The sequence below is a fragment of the Geotrypetes seraphini genome, chromosome 2 (assembly GCF_902459505.1).
Source record: "Geotrypetes seraphini chromosome 2, aGeoSer1.1, whole genome shotgun sequence".
NCBI classification, from domain to species: Eukaryota; Metazoa; Chordata; class Amphibia; order Gymnophiona; family Dermophiidae; genus Geotrypetes; species Geotrypetes seraphini.
Genome location: NC_047085.1, coordinates 34593518 through 34614135, shown reverse-complemented (window position 1 = coordinate 34614135; position 20618 = coordinate 34593518). Strand labels below are relative to the sequence as shown.

The 20618-nt window shown below is 46.8% G+C and overlaps 1 protein-coding gene across 4 annotated transcripts in view; it reads right to left on the bottom strand.

The window, feature by feature from the left end:
• Window positions 1–20618, bottom strand: part of ADCY8 (adenylate cyclase 8) — a 588267-nt gene that overhangs the window by 338683 nt on the left and 228966 nt on the right. For all 4 annotated transcript variants that reach the window (XM_033933219.1, XM_033933220.1, XM_033933217.1 and 1 more), the window contains exon 4: window positions 15009–15120. In XM_033933219.1, coding sequence (XP_033789110.1) covers window positions 15009–15120 — 112 coding nt within the window. The remainder of the gene's footprint in view (window positions 1–15008; window positions 15121–20618) is intronic.

The following is a 20618-nucleotide window of genomic DNA, read 5'->3' as shown; positions in this document are numbered from 1 at the left end:
CAGTCAAGGAGGTTCGTATGAACTGGGATCGCTACTGGCTGTTTGGGATAGTCCAGTGATTGCAGGAGGCCGTCATCCTCTGGCGTGGGTTCTGGTGGTCCCCCCACATGGATCCCAAGGAGGACAGCGAGTTTCTGGATAAACTTGGGATAGGCTGGGTCCTCCGGTGCTTGTGCCGGGGGCTTCGCTGTCGTCTGTGTTTGAGATGGCGCAGGGGATCGGTCCGAGTTGTAGGCGCTCAAGAAACTGTCATCGGATTCGTCCCCCGTGTCGATGTCAGCGGCTCTGTTAACTTGTAGAGCTTGGGCGCTGCTCATCTGGGTGCTGGGCTGCTGCAGTGTCTGGGGGGTCCCCTGCTGAGCGAGAAGCTGGGTCAGAAGCTGGACCAGTTGTTGATGGTCAACCCCCTGGCCGGTCGTCTGACGCTCGACCCCCTGGCCGGTCGTCTGACGCTCCAGGTGGGGCATTCCCTCCGTGCAGTCCTTGCGTCGCTTGGTCGGTGGTGAGGATGCAGAAGGGCTGGAGGGAGATGGTGTGCTGTATGGTCGCCTGCTGCCTCTCCCTCTGGATCTGTGTCCTGCAGGAGAGTGGTGATTGTGCCTTCTGTCACCCCTGCTGCGGCTGCGTTGGTGGTGGTGGCGGCGAAAAAGCTCCCCCCGGGGAGATCGGGAAGCATCCCGATGCCGAGTGTGCTGGTGGGGGGAGTGCCGATTCCTCTCCCTGCAGCGTGCCTCGTTGTGCCCCGTTCTCAGGCTGCTTGTAGCTGAGCCGGCATCCTGAGTTGATCGGGGAGGCGTGCCCCTGCAGTCTCCCTGCCTGCTGATGTCAGGAGGGGTTCCCCGACGAGTTCTCTCTTTAAGGAGGCGGGTCTGGCTGCTGGTTGGCTGGTTGTGCAGGAGGGGTGGACCTGGGCGGCGATCTTCTGCTGCTTGGAGGCATGGCCAATCGGGGATTGGCTCTTCCGTTGCTAGGGGGCGTGTTAGGCCGGTAGCTGGCTGCTCCTCCATTGGTGGGAGGCGTGGCTGCCTGCAGGCTGGTTTCTCCCCGGGCTCCCTTTCCATTTGCTGCTCCCTCGTTGCTGGGGGGCGTGGCTTCACGCTGGATCGGGCTGTGGAGGAGCAGGGAGATGGCTTCTCTTCCGGTCCACACGTGGGGGTAAGTGCAAGACCGGGAGGCGCCCCCAGCGATGTGCCCATTCGGGCAGAGGCCGATGGTGTTCCCGATGACTTCGGGAGGGGGGGGCCGGATGGCGAACCCCGATCGGCTTCCTGCAGGGGCCGACGGCTAGCGACAGCATGCAGGACCTCCGGGAGAGATTTCTCGACCGGGCAAGTTGCAGTCGGGGGGGGTTGACTGAGCCAGGACGTCCTGGAGGCTCCTCACTGGATTCTTCTGTGGATCCCCCGCTGCTACGCTCCGATGAGGATGGCTGCTGGAGGAAGATTCTCGGGCCTCACTTCTCTTCAAGAAGTCTCTCAGTGCCCTCTTCCTTAGCTTGCGTGCCCGTGGAGACAGACGGACGCAGTGCATGCAACACTGTTCCTCGTGTGCTGTGCCCAAGCAGCGAACGCACAGGTCGTGAGGGTCCAGTGTGCTCATCCTTTTCCTGCAGCCCGGACATTTCTTTGATGTTTCTGGCATCTTCAAGATGGTAAGTAGAACAAGTTTTGATTGTAGAAAAATGGAGAGCTGTGGAAAAATCCGACCGATGGGAACGGGCGGAAACTAAAGACTGGGGATTAGGGGGAAGAAGGGGGGAAATGGGTAGGGCTCGAGCATGCCCAGTGGTGCCCGGGCACTGCACGTGCTCAGAGAAAAAAAAAAAAAAAATCTCTCTGAGCTATTGGAGAGCTTATCCGTAAATTGGGAGCTGTTGGGACAACACCCATATGTGGCTGACTCATCCTGCTTGTCCTAGGAGAAAGAGTATTATGTTATTTTGCAAAGTGCCAATTTGCAGAATCGTAATGCTATGTTTTGACATTGTTTCAGATCATTGATTGAACCATATCTATGAAAAGTGTGGAATTTTTAAGTGTGGAGCTCCGAGCCATCATGAAGTTCCTATTAGAAAATGACACGGTGGCTTATACCCCGCCGAAACAGAGAGCATGAAAATAGTAGCCGCCGCGGGGACGGGGACAAGGCCATTCACTGCTCCGTGGAGCGGTGAATGGTCTTGCCTATGCAGTGAAGGGAACACAGATCGCCCCCTCCCACTCGATCGCAATGTCCTGCTATTTCCCTCACTTTATGTGTCAAATTTAATTGTTCTTCTCCCAGCGGCACGCTTTCAACAAGTCGCACGTGGGTGTGGCTGCTTCAGTTGAATCCTCCTCTGATGCAACTGGAAACAGAGGAGAAGATTCAACTGAAGCAGCCGAGCATGCGTGCCTTGTTGAAAGCGTGCCGCTAGGAGAAGAACAATTAAATACGCCACACAAGGTGAGGGGAAGGGAGGGAAGGAGATAGTTCATGCAGCGATCGGGCAGGAGGGGGCTGCTGAACCGCACGATCCGTGACCGCGCTTGTACCCCACAGCAGGAAGGAGGGAGTGAAATGGAAAGAGATGCTGGGCCAAGTGGATGAAGAGGGAGACAAATATTGAGAAAGGAGAGGACAGGCAGGTGAGCCGGATGCTGGAGGCGGGGGAGAGGGGGGGGGCGAAAGAGGGAAAGAAGCTAGATGGGGTTGGAGAGGAGAGAGACACATTGGTATGGAAGAGGAAGAGAGGGGAAATCTGGACATAAGAAGGTAACAAACAGAGGGGAAATTATGTGCATAGGGGCATAGCGATAGAGACATAAAGGGGAGATACATGAAGGAATTATGTGCATGGGGGCATAGGGACAGAGAATTAAAGGGGAAATACAAGGGGGGTAATTATGTGCATGGGGGCATAGGGACAGAAATAAAGGGGAGATACATGGGGGATTATGTGCATGGGGGCATAGGGACAGAGAATTAAAGGGGAAATACATGGGGGGGGGAAATTATGTGCATGGGGGAATAGGGACAGAGACATAAAGGGGAGATACATGAGGACGGTATATGGACACAGGAGGGAGTATACAGATACAGAGGGGAGATATTAGAAATGGGGAAAATAGGAACACAGAAGAGAGTTGGTTTGTGCGGTTGGGATCAGATGGTTTGTGGGGACGGGATGGGGACTGAGCTCGAGGGGGATGGGGAGGAGACGGGGACTGAGCTCGTGGGGATGGGGCGGGGACGGGGACCAAGCTCGCGGGGACGGAACGGGGACTAGCTCACGGGGATGGGGACAAATATTTTCCCCATGTCATTCTCTAGTTCCTGTTTCTGCAGAAGAAAACCCCAAAGGAAATCCATTAATATATAGTGCAAACACTGAGTGGGAGAGTGTGGCACAGTAGTTAGGGCTACAGCCTCAGCACCCTGAGGTTGTGGGTTGAAATCCCATGCTGCCCCGTGTGACCATGGGTAAGTCATCCAAGCACCCAATTTATACAGGCAATAAGAGAGAAAAAAAACCTTTTTACTGCTCTATTGAAATACTCTCTCTATAATCAATTCTTCATTTAAAGTTATTTATGTGGATTATAATGCAGATGAAAGCAATGTATTTTTTCTTCAAACTAGGCAGACACTCTCAAAGCTGTCTAGAACAATAGGAGGAAAAAACCCTCAGATCCCCATTTGCCACCAGTAATAACTTTGCCAGCAAACTCAAAAGGGTAAATAAATCCTCATCGGTTAAAAAAACCTCCAACCTCCTATTGATACTTAATATGTACTTCTACTCTTCTTCTCATTATTTCTTATCTATTATACAATATATGTTTTGCGTTTAAATCAATTTTTTTCAAGTACTTAGCCTGTTTCTTTGAAGAACGCCGGTAGTTCAGTAGTCCACAGCCGATGAAGGCATGCCTGTGTTTCGCTTCAGCTGCGTCAGGGCATGGGACACGTGGTGAACTATTTGTATTAGCAGTGACCTCTTCTTGCTCACAAAACAGTGAAGAAATGGTATGCAAACTTTGAGCGTAGAGATTTCGAGACTGAAGATGCAGCAAGGTCTGGTAGGCCTCAAACGTATGATTAAGACACATATAGGGGAATGCCTAAGTAATATACGTACTGACCGCTTATAGACACCGCTGGTAGCCCACTGGATGGAGATGGACCATTCAGAAATGGAACTTCAATACACAGTACTGATTCAAATACGGTTACCTGCAGGTGGCGATATATCTCAAGCATTATTGAATCGAGACCAGCGTTTCATTTTTGAGTGACAGATCCTGCATCCAATGGGACTTAACCAGGAAGTAGAATGATTTCGGGTTTAAATCCTTCCCCCCCATGACTGTTTCATAACCTCATTGCCAGAGATTTGGTGTAAGATAAGGGTACATATTTTTTAGATTCAAAAGCTCCCATCACTAATCTTGTGTATGCAGTTTGGCAGCAGATGATGTTTGAGTCAGTTTCTTTCTGACATTTTAGTTTTAGCTCTGATTTCAGAATGAGGCTTGAATTTGAGATGGTAATGCAGTATAAGAAGGGTTGTAGGTCAGCGTCCCCCCTTGACTTCCGGTCATTCAGCCACTTCCTGAGGCAGGAGCCCATGTCCCGTGAGGTTAATTCATTCAGCTTTTTGTTAAGTTTAGAATACAACATTGAACATTTTTTAAGATATGTATAAATGTTTGCTATATTGTTATTTCATTTATGATAGATGTAAAGATAGGTGCCTAGATACCAGAATACAAAGTAAGAGTTATTAGTAAATTTAGCTTTTTTTTATTTTGTAGTTTATTCCCTCCTGATGATGCGTGGAGCGAAACTCAACTTGAGGGACCGGGTGTAGGCACCTTCTGGTGTGCACTGTTGATTTTGAGGCGTTTTTGGTTTATTTTATTTACTTCTACAGCAGAGAATATGCATCAGAGAAATGTTGCATCATTCCCAGATAAGTACACCTTTTTATCTGGCTTTTAAAAGTTATATATGATGCACTTTGTGGGACTATACTGTGGTTATGATGGTCCTAGTCAGCAACCTCTGCTGTAGATATCACATTGATTTCATTGGAGCACTGAAGTATGTGGATCTGAACACAGTCTTTAGCACATACAATTATTTGGTTATGCAAAGGATTGATTAAACTATTCATGATTATACATTACATATAGTGGATTTTTTAATATAAGGTATAGAGCCTGAGTGTAATTCAGCAGAGGCCTCAAACAGTGTCAACTCCTGAAATTGCTGACCATGTCTATGACCTGATTTTGGCAGATCAGCAAATATCAACTAAAACAATTACTGAGACTACAGATATCCAGGGAATGTGCTGGGTATACAGTATAATCCATGATCAACTGGGTATGCAGAAGCTGTCAGCCAAGTGGGTGCCCAAATGTATGAATTTTGACGAGAAACAACGTTGAGTGAACACTTCCAAGTTGATTTTGCAGCATTTTCAGCGTTCTGGTGCCAACTTTTTGGAATGACTAGTTACTGTTGATGAAACATGGTTACAACACTAGGATCCTAAGGCAAAACAAGAGTCCACGCAATGGTTGCACTCAGGTTCTCCAAGGTCATGGAAATTCAAGACTCAAAAAAGTCAGCAGGAAAGGTCATAGCCACAGTGTTTTGGGATCAGAAAGGTGTTGTAATGACTGAGTATCAGAAGATAAACGCAACATAGTAAATGACGGCAGATAAAGACCTGAATGGTTTAGTTTAAATTGTTTTTTTCCTTACATATTTCTGGGTCAGAAACCCAGAGCTCTGTCCGGTACTGTGCATCTACTGGAGTCTCCATCAAAGCTCACTCCAGCTCATCTAAATCATCCAAACCTATCCTCAACTGGATGGCCATATACGGGACACAGACTGTGCAAGTCTGCCCAGTACTGGCCTTAGTTCTTCAATATATACCATTATTTTCTGATTAGAGATCCTCTGTGTTCATCCCATGCTCTTTTTTTTTTAAGTCTGTCACCATTTTCCTCTCCAGATAGGGGCCAAACAGTTGATGCAGAATTCTACTGTAACTTGCTGTGCCGATTAAAGGAGGCATTGAAAGAAAAGAGGAGAGGGAAGCTGTGGAAAGGAGTACCGTATTTTCACGTAGATAACGCGCACCCGTGTAAAACGCGCACATGGGTATAGCGCGCGAAAAACACAAATCTATGTACAGAAATTTTTATATACCGCGCACACCCGTATACCGCGCATGCTGCCCGACTCTCCGGTCGCTGCCCGACTCTCCTTTCCCCCGCCCCGACTCTCCTTTCGCCCGCCCTGACTCTCCTCTCCCCCTTGAAGTCCTGTCCCCACCCTGAAAGCCTGATGCCCCCCCTGACGTCCGATTCACACCCCCCCCGCAGGACCGTTCGCACCCCCACCGCGAAGGACCACTCGCACGCACCCGCACCCGCACCCCGAAGGACCGCTCGCACGCACACCCACCCGCACACCCACCCTGAAGGACCGCTCGCACCCCCACAGGCTCTCGACTCCCCCCCATCATGTAGAAGCTCCTACCGGTGTCCTGCTGCTTCCTCTTGGCGGTCCCGACTCCCCGACACGATCGGGGCAAAAGGGAGCTCAAGCCCTCTTGCCCCAGCCAACCGCGGCACCCCCGACACGATAGGGGTAAGAGGGAGCTCAAGCCCTCTTGCCCCAGCCAACCGCAGCACCCCCGACATGATCGGGGCAAGAGGGAGCTCAAGCCCTCTTGCACCCTCCGACTCCCCGACACGATCGGGGCAAGAGGGAGCTCAAGCCCTCTTGCCCCAGCCAACCGCGGCACCCCCGACACGATCGGGACAAGAGGGAGCTCAAGCCCTCTTGCCCCCCCGACTCCCCGACACGATCGGGGCAAAAGGGAGCTCAAGCCCTCTTGCCCCGCCGACTCCCCAACTCCCCGACAATATCGGGACAGTTGGGAGCCCAAGTCCTCCTGGCCCTGGCGACCCCCCCCCCCCGCTAGTTGTTCGGGCCAGGAGGGAGCCCAAACCCTCCTGGCCATGCGACCCCCTACCCCCACCCCGCACTACATTACGGGCAGGAGGGATCCCAGGCCTTCCTGCCCTCGACGCAAACCCCCCTCCCAACTACCGCCCCCCCAAGAACCTCTGACCGCCCCCCCCAGCTAACCCGCGACTCCCCTGGCCGACCCCCACGACACCCCCACCCCCCTTCCCCGTACCTTTGTGTAGTTGGCCGGACAGACGGGAGCCAAACCCGCCTGTCCGGCAGGCAGCCAACAACGGAATGAGGCCGGATTGGCCCATCCGTCCCAAAGCACCGCCTACTGGTGGGGCCTAAGGCGCCTGGGCCAATCAGAATAGGCCCGGGAGCCTTAGGTCCCTCCTGAGGGCTGGGCCTTGGGCACATGGTCGGGTTGGGCCCATGTGCCTCAGGCCCCGCCCCCAGGTGGGACCTAAGGCTCCCGGGCCTATTCTGATTGGCCCAGGCGCCTTAGGCCCCACCAGTAGGCGGAGCTTTGGGACGGATGGGCCAATCCGGCCTCATTCCGTCGTTGGCTGCCTGCCGGACAGGCGAGTTTGACTCCCGTCTGTCCGGCCAACTACACAAAGGTACGGGGAAGGGGGGTGGGGGTTTCGTGGGGGTTGGCCAGGGGGGTCGCAGGTCGGCTGGGGGGGGCGGTCGGAGGTTCTTGGGGGGGCGGTCGTTGGGGGGAGGGGGGTTTGCGTCGAGGGCAGGAGGGCCTGGGATCCCTCCTGCCCGTAATGTAGTGCAGGGTGGGGGTAGGGAGTCGCCGTGGCCAGGAGGGTTTGGGCTCTCTCCTGGCCCGAACAACTAGCGGGGGGGGGGGGGGTCGCCAGGGCCAGGAGGACTTGGACTCCCTCCTGGCCCGATATTGTCGGTGAGTTGGGGAGTCGGCGGGGCAAGAGGGCTTGGCCTCCCTTTTGCCCCGATCGTGTCGGGGAGTCGGGGGGGCAAGAGGGCTTGAGCTCCCTCTTGCCCCGATCGTGTCGGGGGTGCCGCGGTTGGCTGGGGCAAGAGGGCTTGAGCTCCCTCTTGCCCCGATCATGTCGGGTGTGCCGCGGTTGGCTGGGGCAAGAGGGCTTGAGTTCCCTCTTGCCCCAATCGTGTCGGGTGTCGGGACCGCCAAGAGGAAGCAGCAGGACACCGGTAGTAGCTTCTACATGATGGAAGGGGGGGGTCGGGAGGCTGTGGGGGTGCGGGTGGAAGTGCGTGCGAGCGGTCCTTCGGGGTGGGCGTGTGAGCGGTCCTGCGGGGGGTGAATCGGACGTCGGGGGGGGGGAACTATGTAAAAACATTTTGTACAACGCATTCACGCGTATAACGTGCGAGGGTATGCGCGGTACGTAAAAACCACGTATAACGCGCGCGTTATATGCGAGAAAATATGGTACTCTTTTTGCAAGACACGGCACCTACTCACAATACTGGCAAAAAGATGGATGTTTTGATGCAGTTGAGGTTTCAACAGATAGACCATCCTATTCACCAGATCTTGCTCCAGATCATGACTATTTTCTGCTTCCAAACCTTAAAAATAGTTTGAAAGGGTGACAGTTTTCAAGTGATTTGGAGATGATTGCAACAGAGCAATATGTCAGTGACAAAACAGAGAATTTATTGGGAAGGGTTACAGAAACGATATGACACGTGTGTTGAACTTAGAGGTGAATATGTGGAACAACTTGTAAGTTTCGTAGCTCCCCGTCATTCCCTTCTTGGTTATACTATGAACTTTTCACTACCCCCTCATATTTCTTTGGATGCCGGCCTTTGCTCTTTGGGAAGGTAGAGGCACTGCACCATTGTGTTTGCGTGATGGTGTTCCAAGCGTTATAACATCAATTTCCAGCATAGCAAGAAACTAAAAAATGCTCAGTGGTCATTACATTTCTTTATCTAAATACACCCCAAAAATATTTATGCAGACCATTCCATTAAAAAAATTAGAGGAAAAAAGTGCATACTTGAAAAATATTTATTTTGTAAAAAAAAAATCAGTTTTATATTAATGGGAACAATTTTCAGACTTGCAAAATCTATGGGTACTTTAACCCTTTGATTTTATAACAATTCTCAAAGGAAAGGATGCGCTTGGGTAAAAGCATTCTCAGGGATCCACACTGCTTCTTCTGCATATACACTTCTCTTTCTCAACAACACATACAGTTTTCAGAATACAAAACTGCCTATATTATAGTATTTCCTGAACTAATCTGCCTCTGGGACTGCCTCTGCTTAACACATGCAAAAGTCCACAAATTATAGAACAAAGTATGAACCGTTATCCAAGAGAGGGAGGACAGTTTTCAAATACTTAATTAATGTGGGGGAAACATAAGAACTGCCGCTGCTGGGTCAGACCGGTGGTCCATCGTGCCCAGCAGTCCGCTCATGCGGCAGCCCCCTGGTCAAAGACCAGTGCCCCAACTGAGACCAGCCCTACCTGCGTACGTTCTGATTTAGCACGAACCTGTCCAACTTTGTCTTGAATCCCTGGAGGGTGTTCTCCCCTATGACAGACTCCGGAAGAGCGTTCCAGCTTTCTACCACTCTCAGAGTGAAGAAGAACTTCCTTACATTTGTACAGAATCTATCCCCTTTCAACTTTAGAGAGTGCCCTCTCGTTCTCCCTACCTTGGAGAGGGTGAACAACCTGTCCTTATCTACTAAGTCTATTCCCTTCAGTACCTTGAATTTTCGATCATGTCCCCTCTCAATCTCCTCTGTTCGAGGGAGAAGAGGCCCAGTTTCTCTAATCTTTTGATGTACGGCAACTCCTCCAGCCTCTTAACCATCTTAGTCGCTCTTCTCTGGACCCTTTCGAGTAGTACTGTGTCCTTCTTCATGTACGACGACCAGTACTGGACGCAGTACTCCAGGTGAGGGTGCACCACAGCCCGGAACAACGGCATAATAACCTTCTCCAATCTGTTCATGATCCCCTTCTTTATCATTCCTAGCATTCTGTTCGCCCTTTTCGCCACCATCACACATTGCGCGGACGGCTTCATCGACTTGTCGATCAGAACTCCCAAGTCTCATTCCTGGGAGGTCTCTCCAAGTACCACCCCAGACATCTTGTATTCGTGCATGAGATTTCTGTTACCCACATGCATCACTTTACACTTATCCACATTGAACCATCTAGTCTGCTACTGTGGTAAATGCACCGCAGCACATAGGAACTGAATGGGCTTCAGTGCGTTTACCATGGCAGAATCACTGCCGCTGCTTCGTCAAAGGCCTCCTTACTGAAGAATAGGGGAGACCAGCATAAACCGCATTGCCATAATCAAATCTGGACATGAATAGTGACTGTATCAAGATCTGACGAGCATGATCATCTAACAAGAAATTTAGGGCCTGTTTTACAAAGCCGCGCGGTAACGGCCCCGAAGCCCATAGATATTTAAAGGGCTTCGGGGCTGTTGCCGCGCGGCAGCCGCTAGCGCAACTTTGTAAAACAGACTGTTAATGTATGAATTAGATGAGTGTAAAAGCTTTTCCTAATTGTGGCAGAGATCTGTTCTAAAAAAAAAAAAAATAAAGAAAGCAGATAGTCAATAATGCCCCCCTAGGTATTTAAAGGGGTCAACAACAAGATTGGGATGCTCAGATCTTCTAGTGGTTTGACAAGTAGAAGATTTAAATATGAGTAGATTCAAGACCAAATGATATTATCTTTCATCCATTTAGCAATCTTAAGGGTTTTTTGTTGTTTTTTTTAGAAATCAGAGTGTAAGACTTTTACAAGGAATTATCTGTGTGTGTATGTGAGTTTATGTCCCTTGTATCTTTCCTAATTTCAATTTACTACTACTACCACTACTAATTATCACTTATATAGTGCTGAAAGGCGTATGCAGCGCTCTACATTTTGGCATTTATAGACAGCCCCTTCTCGGAGGAGCTAACTTGGACAGACAGATATGACATGACAATCTAACTCGGACAGGCAGACATGACATAGAGGGTTGGGGGATGCAAAACCCAAGGTGACAGGAGTTAGGAGTCAAAAGCACTCTCAAAGATGTGGGCTTTTAAACGGGCCTTGAACACTACCAGACACGGAGCCCACCATAGGGATTCAGGCAGCTTGTTCCAAGCATATGGTGCAGCAAGGCAGAAGGGATGGAGTCTGGAGTTGGCAGCTGAAGAGAAGGGCACGGATAGGAGGGACTTACCAGCTGAGTAACCAGTGGCTTTCAATCTCACTCATTTGTCTTTTGGGTTGAGGAGTGGTAGAATTAAGTTGTTGTTTTTTTATGCCTGTTCTCCTTTGCTCCCTGGCCCTTCTATTTGGGCTGGGATGCAGGAATTCAGTCTGAGTACTGCAAACAGGTCAGTATGCTCATTTTAACATCTGCATGCTCTGCATATAATTCAATGACAAAGTTTAATCACACCCATAGCCTATACTTGTGACTATAATTTTATTTATGTTGTACACAAAGCAAAACAAAAGAACGTTCCAACAAATCAGCAGTGAAGGGTCAAACGTCAAAAACAAGAAAAAAAACCTGAAGATATGATGTACAAGGTACAAAGTCTTTATTGGAGAAAATACAATGTAGCAATACTAATAATGGTTCTCATATATATGGAGCACATGATCTGACACGGTCCGTGTTTCGGAAAACACTCCTTCCTCAAGGGTCCAGGATGTAAAGAAAACTCAGGTAATCCATGAAAGATTTGCAACGTAATGCTCCTGTCCGGATGCAACTCTGGACAGTAGCATTACGTTGCAAGTCTTTCACGGATTACCTGAGTTATCTTTTCTAAGGTTCTCTATTTTTAAGCACCATTACATCCTGTTTTCTGAAACATGGACCGTGTCGGGTCCTGTGTCTCCATATACGAGTCTTATTGGACTGCTTGAATTCAATTGGAATTACTGGGAATGTTTGGAAATGGTTTAAAGGTTTTTTGCAAAATAGATCTTACAAAGTTTATTGTGTTGGGCAATACTCTCCATTATCCTTTACTCTTTTTAACATCTATCTTGTTTCTTTGGCAAATCTATTGCACGATCTGAAAATTTAATTCTACATTTATGCAGACGATATTACCATACTTATACCAATGACAGCATTTGCAGCGAATTTAAAAGATCAAATTGCATCTCTCCTGGCCCAAATAGAACATTAGATGATCAAATTTAAACTTAAGCATAATTCAGAAAAAACTAAGTTTTTTCTTGCCAGTCCAAATGACAAGATGACGGATAGAACACTTCAAATAAATGGTCAGAATTTTGCTGTAGCCACTTCTATTAAGATCTTGAGTGTAACATTAGATCGATATTTAACTCTAGATTTAATGGTTTTAAAAAATGCTTTGCGATCCTGTGGAAACTTCGAACCATTAACAAATATTTTGACCTTTAGGTTATTGGTTCAGTCTTCAATCCTATCTACCCTTGACTAATGTAATATTATTTACTTAGCATCTCATAAATTTTTTTTTTAAATAGAACACGAGTAATACAAAATATTGGTCGCCGTACCTCAAAAAGGACATGGCGGTACTTGAGGGAGTCCAGAGAAGAGCAACTAAACTGATAAGAGGTATGGAAAACCTCTCATATACTGACAGACTGAAAAAGCTGGGGCTGTTCTCCCTGGAAAAGCGGAGACTTAGAGGAGACATGATAGAAACCTTCAAGATCCTGAAGGGTATAGAAAAAGTAGACAGGGACAGATTTTTCAGATTATGGGGAACCACAAGTACAAGGGGGCAATCGGAAAAATTAAAAGGAGACAGGTTTAAAACAAATGCCAGAAAGTTCTTTTTCACCCAGAGAGTGGTGGACACATGGAACGCGCTTCCGGAGGCTGTGATAGGCCGGAGCACGTTACAAGGCTTCAAAGAAGGTTTGGATAGGTTCCTAGAGGATAAAGGAATTGAGGGGTACAGATAAGAGTAGCGGTAGGTTATAGGGATAGTCTGGGACCATTGCTCAGGCAATGGGCCTGATGGGCCGCCGCGGGAGTGGACCGCTGGGCGAGATGGACCCCTGGTCTGCCTCAGCGGAGGCAACTTCTTATGTTCTTATGTTCTTATGTTCTTAAAAACTATGAGCATGTAAGTCCAAATTCATGTTCAAATTTGGTTGCATTTGTTTTAAGGCCTTGTATGGTCTGGCTCCAGGATGCCTGTCCTCCCAATTTAAACTATATAAATCTAATAAAAACACCCAAAAAAACTGTATGTTCACATGTTCTTCTGTAAAAGCTTGTCGTTATAAGAGGTTGTTGAAAAAAACATTTGCCTTTCAGTCAGGAAAAATGAATTCTTGGTTAAGTATTTTGATTCCTCAAGCACAATCATATTATGTCTTTAGGAAGTTAATGAAAACCTATCTGATTGATAAATTTGGAACATGAACATTTGTATCCCCTCTTATAGAAACATAGAAATAGACGGCAGATAAGGGCCAAGGCCCATCTAGTCTGCCCACCCCAATGACCCTCCCCTACCTTTCTCTGTGAATAGATCCCACGTGTCTATCCCATTTGGCCTTAAAATCAGGCACGCTGCTGGCCTCTATCACCTGAAGTGGAAGACTATTCCAGCGATCAACCACCCTTTCAGTGAAAAAGAATTTCCTGGTGTCCCCGTGCAGTTTCCCGCCCCTGATTTTCCACGGATGCCCCCTTGTTGCCGCGGGACCCTTGAAAAAGAAGATATCTTCTTCGACCTCGATGCGGCCCGTGAGATACTTGAATGTCTCGATCATGTCACCCCTCTCTCTGCGTTCCTCGAGTGAGTACAGCTGCAACTTATCCAGCCGTTCCTCGTACGGGAGATCCTTGTACAGTTCTTCTATGATGTGAACCGCCTAGAACTTTATTGTACGGTGGTATATAAGAATAAAGTTTATTATTATTATTATTATAACCATTATTAGGATTGCTATATTGTATTTTCTCCAATAAAGACTTGTACATCTTATCTGCAGTTTTTTTTTCTTGTTTTTGTCATATTTATGATGTACACTGCATATTGGAAGAGCACCAGACAGCATGAAAAATCCAAGCAAAACAGACCAGCAAGAACGGTTACAATTCCTGTCATAGCCATTTGATGATGCAACCCATTAAGGATAATGTCTGAAGCTTTGCTGTTTTTGCTAATTATTTATTTATTTAAAACATTTTTAATCCGAATTTATCCAAGACGGCTCACAATTTTACACACATAATAAATTCAGAAATTTGAAAGAGTATCATACATCAGACACGGAAAACCTAGTATAATATCATATTATCTCAACCTCACCAACACTACATAGCATTCTAATAAAAGAGTTTTAACAGCAGCTCAGCTCGTTATCTCTCTTTTAAACAAAATGAGAAAACCTTCTCATTCAAAAAAGATACATTAATCAGAGGGATGTAATATTTGTTTATAAAAGGGCCTGAACAAACATGTGGGTTTTAAGCAACTTCCTTTCTACAGAACCATAACGTTCCGGGCAATGCATTCCACATCAGTGGTCCAGCTATAGAGAAACATGAACCCTTGTTCGTACATAGCGAACATCATTCCCTCTCCTTGTGTCTAACAACCAATGGTCTCAGATCTCAGCTTTCTCGGTAGGATATATAATGTCAGGCATTTAGCCACATAATTTGGCAAGATGTCATAAACATCTTGAGGCATGATTTTTAAGACTTTAAATTGAATATGAAATAATATTGGCAGCCAATGTAATCTCTTTAAGATAGGAAATATATGTTCATACCAGGATATTCCCATCAATAGCCAAGCAGCTGAGTTCTGAATCATTTGTAGTGCTTTAATATGTACCAAAGGTAGACCCAAAGAGATTCCGTTACAGTAATCTACCTGTGATAGTACTAATGTTTGAAGTACTTGTTTTAACTGGTATTAATGGTGTTGTAAGTGATTGTGCTGTTAAAAACCAATTAAGAAACCATCATCCTCGTGTTCCTTCAAAAGACTGAAAATAATTGTTGAGTTCAACTCACATGTGCTAGCCGATCAAATCTGGCAAAGAGTTCATTCAGCATACGGACCAGTTCCTGTGCAGATAGGGTGGTGGAAAGGTTGGTGAACCCCTTAACGTCTGCAAAAAGAATGCTAAATAAAATACGGAAATAGCATATTAATATTTCACTCCATTTCATCAGATCAATCAGTTCAGTAAATAATTATCAGTTATCAGCATCCTAAATAATTAAGTAGAAACAAAATACCGACAGAAGATAGCACAGAATGTAGCTATTTTAAAGAAGTACAGAAATGTTCTTTTAATATTTGCTATGGAACCCATTGACGTCAACACTTCTAATCACTCTGTATCATTTGAAAAGAGGATGCAATTAAATATGGATTATAACCATCAGGGTTGATGTTCAAAGTAATTTATCAATTAAAATTCACAGTTAACCAGGTAAATTGCTGCTCTTTAAATTTTGGGCCTGGTTGCCCTGTTAACCCTTGGGTGAAGAACTTGAAGGCCGAACAAACGTGAACCAATTAAAAAAAGGTAGCAATAGAAGTATGTGAGTGGTATGATTTTTGGGTTTTTTTTATAGCACCAGTATTCAGTGCTATCCAGTTAGGACTAGAGTCTGTAAATGAGAGCCAAAAAAAAGAGTGCTAAATGTTATTCTATACATGGCACTTTTTTAGGTTCCATTGCTAGACTGGCACTTAGCATCGAGATCCATGCCCAACTTTGGATGTGAGGATTTATAACACTGAAACCTGGTGTTAAATCCTCATGCATAAATTAGGTGTAGATCCCCCAAATTCTATGATAGTGCATGCATCTTTAGTGAATGCCCCTGAAACGTCCATGCTCGGCAGCCATCTTGAAAACCTTTGGAGCAGCTGAATTGGGCACTTTGGCCCAGATTCTAAAAATGGTGTCATTAGGAAGGCATCGGTTGGCACTCTACTGGAGTCTAACTCAACTGTTTTAATTGGCTATTAATGTGCTGTTAAAAACAAATTAAAAGAAAAAAGTAGGTGTAACAAGGTGCCTACAAAACATGGCGCTGGAATTGGGGCAAGGTTGACGTTTGGCACCACTAAGTGTAATTCTACGAAGAAGTTAGGGGCTGATTTGGAATACACTTTCAGAAGTATTGCGGCTTAACCCTGTGGCATTATCATATGATACTGTGCTGTTTGGTATAGCAATGAGAGCAAAAAGTCAGATATCTACAAATAATAACAAATTATTACTTATAATGATTGGGGCTGCCATTCAACAAATTACATATAATTGGAAAAATTGGAGTAGATTAAATTATAATTTTTGGTGGAATTCCTTATGTCATATTTATAAAATGGAGAGACTTATTGCAATATAACAGGGATGTTTCAGGAAATTTCAAGATATTTGGGATTAGAAAAATCTTTTTTCCCTTAAATTTACAAGTTCAATTGTGGGGAGGGAGGGGGGGTATTTTTATTGTTACATGTTGTATAAGTATTGATTATATGATAGGTAAGGGTGGGGAGGGGGGGAGAGATAAGAGAATATCATATGTATCATTGTTGATTATTAAGTGATGTATTTATGGTTATTTGTTTGGATATATTATCACACTTATTATAAGTTTGAAAATGAATAAAGAATTAAAAAAAAAAAAAAAGAAGTATTGCGGCTTTGCACTTCAATAATGAATTATAAGAAATGGTTCATAGTCAACCCCGCGAAAGACAAAGGCGCGCGCCGACAACTGAGCGCAAGATGGAGGCGTGCGCTGAAGAAAATTACAGTTTTTAGGGGCTCTGAAGGGGGGTTTTGTTGGGGAGCCCCCCAGTTTACTTAATAGAGATCGCGCCGGCGTTGTGGGGGGTTTGGGGGGTTGTAACCCTCCACATTTTACTGTAAACTTAACTTTTTCCCTAAAAACAGGGAAAAAGTGAAGTTTTCAGTAAAATGTGGGGGGTTACAACCCCCCAAGCCCCCCACAACACGGCGTGATCTCTATTAAGTAAAGTGGGGGGGTTCCCCCCCACACCCCCCCCGTCGGAGCCCTAAAAACAGTAATTTTCTGCAGAGCGCACCTCCACACTGCGCTCAATTGTCTGCGTGCGCCTTTGTCCCGGCGCGCTTTTGACCTGACACCATAAGAAATTACCGAAAATATTTATATGTGCAAGCATTTGGAACAGTGTTAGACTGTGAATGCAGGTAATGTTTTACGATCACTATGTAATGAGGATTTTGATGTTAGTACTATAAGCAATCTTTTTTTAAATGTTATAATCAGAATAGGTCTATGCAGAATAAAAGGGTTGGTTTTTTCTAGTAAATAAATAAGTCAGGCTTTATTGAATATTATTTCCTCTTTGTTTGGGCCTAAGATTTTTTTAAAATGTCTGCTGGAGAAAGAGGTAACCCACTGTTACAATCATAAACAAAAGGAACAGGATAACACTGTATAGAGACATTACAGTCAAATTCCAGACAGACTAAATCAGCCATGGTAGCCTTTAGCTCCATCATTTGCTATGTTACTTCATACAATTCCCTAGGGCAGTGACTGATAATGAACTTCTGCGGTTCCAGAGTCTCCTAATGACGAGTTTAATGCGCCTATCACTGATTCTATCAAAGTGGAGATATTGAATGCTTGCTTCTTGGATTTCTATTGGGGTTTTTAAAGACCAGGAAATGTACAGTTTTACCAGAAATGAGGAGCTTATTTCAGAAAGCTCAATTAGAAAGTTCCTGTACACTTAATTTATAATTATTGAATAATTGTTCCATTAAAAAAACAAACATTAACGAGGTAATTTCATGTAGGTTAGGGAGGAGGATATCAGTACTGAGAAAAAAAAAGGCATCTAAATTACCGTATTTTCACTCATATACCGCGCACCCGTGTAAAACGCGCACACGGGTATAGCGCGCGGGGAACTGTAATTTATGTAAATAAATTTTTATATACCGCGCACACCTGTATACCGCGCATGCCGCCCCGACTCTCCCGTCGCTGCCCGACTCTCCTTTCGCCCGCCCCGACTCTCCTCTGGCCCGCCCCGACTCTCCTCTGGCCCGCCCCGACTCTCCTCTGGCCCGCCCCGACTCTCCTCTGGCCCGCCCCGACTCTCCTCTGGCCCGCCCCGACTCTCCTCTGGCCAGCCCGACTCTCCTCTGGCCCGCCCCGACTCTCCTCTGGCCCGCCCCGACTCTCCTCTGGCTAGCCCACTCTCCTTTAGCCCACCCCGACTCTCTTCTCCCCCTTGAAGTCCTGTCCCCACCCTGAAAGCCTGATGCCCCCCCCCCCCGATGTCCGATTCACCCCTCCCCCGCAGGACCGCTCGCACCCGCACCCCGAAGGACCGCTCGCGCTGGAACACGCACCCGCACCCCCACCCTGAAGGACCGCTCGCACCCCCCATCATGTAGAAGTTTCCTACTATCGTCCTGCTGCTTCCTCTTCCGGCGGTCCCACCCTTTCTCTGACGCCCTTTCTCTCACCTCCTACAGCACCGGACACAACCGCCATCTTACATCAAGCAGTCACCGTCAGGAGAGGTGCCCGAATTTCGCGAGCGTTCACGAGATTATGTACACACGCACAAGCTGCACTGCCTCCAATTGTTACCTTACGTTTCGGAACGTTGCCCGTCTCACTGCTGTAACTGCACGCAAGCGCTTTCCTTACGTCTGTACGCGATTGCCCTCTCCACCTCACAATCGCGTACAGATGTGGGAAAGCACTTGCGTGAGGTTTCAAAAGTGAGGCGGGCAACGTTCCAGAACAACAGTAACACACCGAGGGCCTCAAAATAGTACCTGGCGGGCCACATGTGGCCCGTGGGCTGCGAGTTTCAGACCACTGCTCTAAGCTGGGCAGGAGTCTTCCACTTACAGTCATGCCAGTTCGGGGGTGCTGTTTTCACTATCACAATTTCAACAGTGAGGGACAGGCAAGCTCTGCAGGACTCTAGAGAACCTGCCTGTCCCCTAGTGATTGTAAACGTGATATTGAAGCAGCCCCTCCCAGTGGCAGTAATGAAGTTGGAGGACTCCCACTTAGCTAAGAGCAGGGGTGTCAAACTCAATCATATAAGGGACCGAAATCTAAAACATAGGCTAAGTCGCGGGTCAAATTTTTTTTATTAAGATACTTAGGGGTCTTTTTATTAAGGTACACTAACCGATTTAGCTCGCATTAAATGTGCACCTTAATAAAAGGACCCTTTAGTCTTAGTAGAAGTATAGGGTTATAACCTCTCCAACCCCATGTCGGCTCTGTGATGTAAATAAAACAAATAAAAAAGACTTTTCCTTTCTTTTAGGACGCTTGTTGTCTAACACCAGCTCTGGCAGGATACACATTGCAAATCTGACATATTGTGATCACAAAACAGAAAATAAAATTATTTTTTTTATCTTTTGGTGTCTGGTCATTATTCAGATCAAGTTGGAGTCCCAGGCTATGGTTTTCTTCTGATAACTCGCTTGCCAGGGCCCCTTCTTTATTCTTCCCTCCCTCCATCCCGGCAGCTGAAGAAAGGCACCTCCCCCCAGCAGTCTGAAATAGGAGGGAGCATCCACAACGCGCAGATACTGAGGCAGAAGAGGGCCTGAGGCCAAAGAGGGGCCCAACTGTGCACAACCACCATTCCCTCCCTCCATCAGATGCAGCGCAGCTCCGCCAATGTTAAAAGGAGCTGCGTCAAAATCGGAGCCCTGCCACTGCCGTAGCACATTCCCTTTGCCTCAGTCCCACCCCTCCTCTGACGTACGGGACCGCAGCAGAGGGAACATGCTACGGCGGCAGCAGGGCTCCAATTTCAAAGCGGCTCCTTTTAACATTGGTAGAACTGCGCTACACCTTATGGAGGGAGGGAAGGAACGGCAGGCCAAATCTCGGTGACGGTAGGAATTGTTTGGCGGGCCAAATTGTAGTGTCCCGTGGGCCAGAGTTTGACATGTCTGGCTTAGAGGAAACAGTGATGGCAGAGGGGAGGGGGTGGTATGGGGCTATGGAATGCAACGAAAAGAATAAGATAATTTAAGATAGCAATGTTACTGTATAAGGCTCTGCATCAAATTTTGCCGAACATGGTGGTTTCTTTAATTGTACCTTATGAACCTTCTCGTTTTTGTGCTTTGAATTGTTCTAACTGTATTAGTAACTGCACTGATCTATCTGTACTAGCAACTCTATTGAATGTCCATGTGAAACTATCCATTATAACTTCCTGGGTAACTGACTCAACCCCTTGTAATGTAATCCGACCTCAAACTGAATAGGTAAAGGCGGAATAGGAAATGCTTTTTTTGAATGGCAATTTTCAGGCAGACATCAGGAAGGAGTGTTTGGGGAAGGGAGGAAATCGGGAGGGAGCTTGTATTGGGGCACTGAGAGCACTGTGGGGGGGAGTGAGGGGCAACTGCTGAATTGGTGCTGGCTCCTTTAAGAAGTGCCCAGGAGACCTGGGCCTTGGCCCAGCACCAACTCTCCAGGACACTATGAATAGCTCAGCTTACAAGGTTACCGTATTTTTCGCGCTATAAGATGCACTTTTTTCCCTTCAAAAGTGGATGGAAATAAGGGTGCGTCTTATGGAGCAAATACTAACTAACCCCCCTCCCCCTCCCC